Source organism: Lolium rigidum, chromosome 1, assembly GCF_022539505.1.
Source record: "Lolium rigidum isolate FL_2022 chromosome 1, APGP_CSIRO_Lrig_0.1, whole genome shotgun sequence".
In the NCBI taxonomy this organism is placed as follows: Eukaryota; Viridiplantae; Streptophyta; class Magnoliopsida; order Poales; family Poaceae; genus Lolium; species Lolium rigidum.
The window spans coordinates 228,662,212-228,667,695 of record NC_061508.1 but is presented as its reverse complement, the minus strand read 5'-3'; the positions used below and the strand labels follow the sequence as shown (position 1 = coordinate 228,667,695).

General features: G+C 50.9%; 1 protein-coding gene across 1 annotated transcript; it reads left to right on the top strand.

Annotated features, from left to right (window-relative positions):
• The first annotated feature begins 581 nt into the window (after positions 1-581).
• LOC124691029 (non-lysosomal glucosylceramidase-like) lies at positions 582-5,484 on the top strand. Its single transcript, XM_047224321.1, has 15 exons — positions 582-691; positions 805-855; positions 1,088-1,204; positions 1,320-1,376; positions 1,470-1,540; positions 1,655-1,754; positions 1,833-1,903; positions 1,987-2,087; positions 2,200-2,303; positions 2,479-2,532; positions 2,622-2,677; positions 2,763-3,211; positions 3,302-3,374; positions 3,619-3,680; positions 3,770-5,484. The coding sequence occupies exons 2-15, from the start codon at positions 826-828 to the stop codon at positions 5,293-5,295; spliced, it is 2,871 nt and encodes a 956-aa protein (XP_047080277.1). The 5' UTR covers positions 582-691; positions 805-825; the 3' UTR covers positions 5,296-5,484.

The window sequence follows — 5,484 nt, the reverse complement described above, 5'->3', positions numbered from 1 at the left end:
TATAGGTTTTAAGCCGGCTGTAATTATTATTGTCTTGATCTTGCTATATTAACAGGCGCGCTACAATACTACGGAGTAGTCCACTTAAAAAGCCTTAAACCATAAAAAATGTGTACTACTAGTATGGATATTAAATTCATTTATGGACATTACTCGATCGTCATAGAATGCCGGTAATATAGATCGAAGAACATCATATTCATGGTGTAATTGGCAAAATCAAGAATGCATATCAATGATGCTTCTAGCGCTAGTCACGTACTTCAACAGCTAGAGCTAGTGTCAACAAAACTTTGTTCCTTCTGTCTGTAAAAGAAAACAACTCTGTTCCTTCGACATGATGTGGGAATCAGTTCAACTTTGCAACTGCAGTCCGAAATCGTACAACTATAAGGCTAATATATAAATCGCAAAAGTCGCAAAAGCATCCAAAAGAAAGGTCAGCGAGCCTTCCGATTGGGAGCATGGACACAATTAAGTGAGCCGACCCCACAGCTGATTCGTAATATCCAAAAAACTCAACAACTTTGACGAGTGTGACATGCCTACTTTTCCACGCACCTCCGGAGAAAGGTAAAACATTTGACTCGGATGCCGACTCACCCTCCTTCTTCCTCTTCTTCCTCCTGAGTTCTATATAAAAAGAGGAAAGCTGAGTATCTCCTAAAAGAGCAGAGCAATTCAGGTTCAGGTAATCTCCCTAGTCCTCCTCGTTCTTTATTCTGGATGGTTTTCATTTAATCTTGGTAAGTGGAATGATTTTGTTCTTGTTGTGCTTGATCATGTCTATCGATCCCAAACCAGATAGCTGCTTGTCTTCTCAAGATGGGAAGTGCAGAGGTGGAGCAAACAGAGGTATCTTCTGAGAACACTTCCATTAGGTTATTTGGCTTCTTCATTTGGTGGGATTACCAGACTTGTTTAGGCTATTCAATTAGAGCAAAAGGTTCTTCTCCTCGGGTGTTCCCCTTTTCAAGAAACTGTTTCTTCCATGATGTGCCAATATATCCTTGATCGATTAAACTTTCACCCAATATGAGTTTCGCAAGCAGACTAGCTAATATGACATGGGTGTCCTTGCATTCAGGCACACTCGCGCGTCGGTTGCACGAAGCCACCAGCGAGAACTTGGCAGAGGAAATTTGAAGATGAAGGCAAGAAGATTGCAATGTTCAGTATGACCATGACGGATATCATGACAATCGTAAGCACTCCAGCATAGGCTGCCGTAGTGGTGTAACTCTTGGGCTTCATATTCAGTAAGAGTGAATACTTCCTTTGCTTGACTAACATTGGCCATGATCCTGGTGGTACTTCAGATGCCCTTGATTGTTAAAGTGCTTGGACTACACATCAAAGCAACCGCGAAAGGCCAGGTGAGCTTCCCTTCTACAACCAACGAAAATTGTATATTCTGTCTAGTCAGTAATCTCTGAACTCGTTGAACAAAATTGTCTGCTTTTGCAAAGGCCTCGGTCTATGATCCGTTCAAGAAATGGATGGACAACTGCTACCGTGGGGTACCCCTTGGCGTGCTAGGGTTAGTACTTCCATGTCTTAGGATTTAATTTTAATTTGAAACTTGCATGCTTCTGAGCTGGTTGGAAGTCAGATGACAATTTTGTTCAAGCCACATTTTTCTTTTCCTTTTCAGTTCAGGAAGCATAGGGAGAAGCTACAGAGGGTACTTTCAGCATTTCCAGATATTCCCGAGGGTTTATGAACAGAAGCCTGTCCTAGCCAATCAGTTTTCGGTAATCAACTTTTACATATCCATTCATGGTACTCTTAACTGTAAAATAAGTATATCTCAACACTTTTCCCTTGTCTAGGCATTCGTTTCCCGTCCTGGTGGGAAGAGATACGCAACAGTATTGTCTTCACCAAATGCCGATGTCCTCAAGTAAGCAGAGAAATTCAGAAAAGGCTCACCTTCATCTCACTCATCTGAATAGGCTAGCTATAATTCTCTGTGCAAATTTGTAGGGGAATAGATAAAAATGGCATTGGGTCTTGGGACTGGAATCTGAAAGATAAGAACTGTGCTTATCATGGCTTGTTTCCAAGATCTTGGACAACATATGAAGGTAACTTTTTTGCATTGTTTGATTATGACATTTTACCGGATAGATAGTTGTCGAGAAATCATGTCAATTAGCCGATAAGGTTGTTTGAAAAGATTCAGCAATTGCAATGTAGGTGAGCCGGACCCTGAAATCAAGATCACTTGTCGTCAGATATCGCCTTTCATCCCTCATAACTACAAGGAGAGCAGCTTCCCGGTTGCGGTTTTCACTTTTACGGTATATTTTCTTCTCTTATCAAATTGGTCCAATGATCCAATATGAGAATGGGATGGCCTAAACACTAGCCTACCTGCAAACCAGACCCTGAAATCAAGATCACTTGTCGTTCAGAATTTGCCCTGTGGTTCAGCGGTTACTTTTATTTGAAACTCTGATGCTTGCAATGCACCAGGTGGAAAATTCTGCGAGCACACCCGCAGATGTCACATTGCTCTTCACATGGGCAGTAAGTGCAGGCCAACACTCTGCTCCTCAGAACAGACACGTCATCTTTGAACTGAAGATTTGACCTTAGTTTGCTTGTTCTTGGTGTAGAATTCAGTCGGCGGGACATCAGAATTGACTGGCAATCACACCAACTCCAGAATGAAGTAACGGTCATGAAAATTTTGTTTGATGCCGTGTTGTAACAGGCAGCGATCTCTCTGACAAAGTCTTCTTCCTTGCTGCGTCCAGAGCGCGCGACGGCGTCAATGGCGTCCTCCTCCGTCACAGGACGGCTGGCGGGCACCCTCCGGTGACATTCGGGATCGCGTCCCAGGAGACCGGCGACGTCCGGGTCACCTGCTGCCCGTCCTTCGCGATGGGCCCGCCCAGCTCCGGCGGCGGCGAGCAGCTCACGGCGAAGGAGATGTGGGCCGAGGTCAAGAACCGCGGCTCATTCAGCGACGCGGCCGGCGCGGCGCCGAGAGGGTCTTCGAGGCCCGGATCGTCCATCGGCGCGGCGGTCGCGGCGACGACGACGGTGCCGGCGGGGGGCACGCGCGAGGTGTCGTTCGCGCTGTCGTGGTCGTGCCCTGAGGTGAAGTTCCCCTCCGGGAGGACCTACCACCGGAGGTACACCAAGTTCCTCGGCCTGGATCGAGACGCGGCGGCAGAACAGTTGGTTCATGACGCCCTTCTTGGTGAGATTTCATAGGAGCTGATCAAGATTCATGAACTCTCGAGGAAAGAGATCAAAGGTTTCTGAAAATTTTACTGCTCTATGCGTGCAGAACACATGAAATGGGAGTCTTTGATTGATGAGTGGCAGAGACCTGTTCTTGAGGACAAGACGCTGCCTGATTGGTAAGGGTTTCAAACTGAACTCAATGCTACTGAATGTCTGAATTGATAGTCTCATCATTATGAATTGATGATAGTTTGATCCTATTACTCTCTCTCGGTCTATAAAAGGATGCTTCAACTTTGTCAAAATATTTACGTGTGTTTTATTGGCGGTACATTTAAATTTGAACAAAGATGAGACATCTTTTTATGGATGGAGAGATCGAGTACAACAGTTGATGACTTAATCTTCAAAAAAATTCAGGTATCCTGTCGCACTGTTCAACGAGCTCTACTATCTCAACGCTGGAGGCACCATTTGGACAGGTGAATTATGGTGATCCAGTTTCATTCTCAAATCGATCTCCAACAGTGGTTCAAAATTCAAAATCAAAATTGTCTACTGTCACTCACAGATGGGATGCCTCCGAAGAAGACCAGCTTTGCTTCGTCAGGGTCGAGGACGACGATGGAGCCCTTTTCCCTCAACGGGTTCAGTCTTCCAGGCAACGCAGGCGGCGAAAGCTGCACCACCGTGGTGGACGGCATGCTGCGCGCCATGGCGACGGCGGAGGAGAGGCTGGACTGGCCGGAGGCATGCTTCGGCACGGCGCTGCTGGACGACGGCGAGGAGAACGTGGGGCAGTTTCTTTACCTGGAGGGGATGGAGTACCACATGTGGAACACCTACGACGTCCACTTCTACGCCTCCTTCGCGCTCCTCTCCCTCTTCCCCGCGATCGAGCTCAGCCTCCAGCGCGACTTCGCCCGCGCAGTCCTCCATCAAGACCCACGCCCGATGCACACCCTCGACGGCGCCACCGTGCCGCGCAAGGTCCTCGGCGCCGTGCCGCACGACTTCGGCCTCGCCGACCCCTGGTTCGAGCTCAACGCCTACATGCTCCACGACCCGGCGCGCTGGAAGGACCTCAACCCCAAGTTCGTCCTCCAGGTGTACCGCGACGTCGCCGCCACGGGCAACGTCGCCTTCGCCGCCGCCGCGTGGCCGGCGGTGTACCTCGCCATGGCGTACATGGACCAGTTCGACTGGGACGGGGACGGCATGGTGGAAAACGAGGGCCGTCCCGACCAGACCTACGACCTCTGGTCCGTCTCCGGCGTCAGCGCCTACACCGGCGGCCTCTGGGTCGCCGCGCTGCAGGCGGCAGCCGCCATGGCGCGCGTCGTCGGCGACCGCGGCGCGGAGGGGTACTTCCTCGAGCGGTACAAACGGGCGCAGCGGGTGTACGACGGCGAGCTCTGGAACGGCTCCTACTTCGACTACGACAACAGCGGCAGCGGGAACAGCAAGTCCATCATGGCCGACCAGCTCGCCGGGCAGTGGTACGCGCGCGCGTGCGGGCTTGACCCCATCGTGGAGGAGGACAAGGCTCGCAGCGCGCTGGGGACGGTGCTGGACTACAACGTCATGCGGGTGCAGGGCGGCGCGGTGGGGGCGGTGAACGGGATGCGGCCGGACGGCGCAGTGGACACGTCGTCGACGCAGTCCAAGGAGGTGTGGCCCGGGGTCACCTACGGCGTTGCGGCCGCCATGATCCACGAGGGCATGCCGGAGGCGGCGTTCCAGACGGCGAAAGGCGCGCACGACGCCGGGTGGGGCAGGGACGGGTACGGGTACGCGTTCCAGACGCCCGAGGCGTGGACGGCCGAAGGCGGCGGCGGTTACCGGTCGCTGCACTACATGCGACCCCTCTGCATCTGGGCGATGCAATGGGCGCTGTCGCCGCCGGAGCTCCACAAGAACCTGAGAGCGTTGCCAGGTTCGGTGTCGGCCGCAGCGTTGCCTGCGGAGGTGGCACTGGCGCGGGAGAAGTTTGAGAAGGTGGCGAGCATGGTGAGGCTGCCGGAGGAAGAGCAGGACAAGGGATACCTAGGAGCTCTCTACCAGATTCTCCGTCAGATGATTCTCCCGGCATCATGATTCTTTGCGATGGAACTTCCAGCTTTACAAATGGTTGTTAGTACTCCTACAACACATCATACTGACTCCTAAAGTACAGATAATTTTTTTGTTAGAACTGGAATAAAATGCATCTGGCTAAAGCATTCTATCTCCCTCCTTGGTTTATACTCCAAGTAATATTTTAATGCATTTTTTATATTAGCGAGA

Coding starts and splice junctions, on each gene's coding strand:
- LOC124691029 (XM_047224321.1), top strand. CDS start 826: ATGGGAAGTGCAGAGGTGGAGCAAACAGAG. Junction 2,304..2,478: donor TTGCGGTTTTCACTTTTACG/GTATATTTTCTT, acceptor GCAATGCACCAG/GTGGAAAATTCTGCGAGCAC. Junction 3,681..3,769: donor TGGAGGCACCATTTGGACAG/GTGAATTATGGT, acceptor TGTCACTCACAG/ATGGGATGCCTCCGAAGAAG.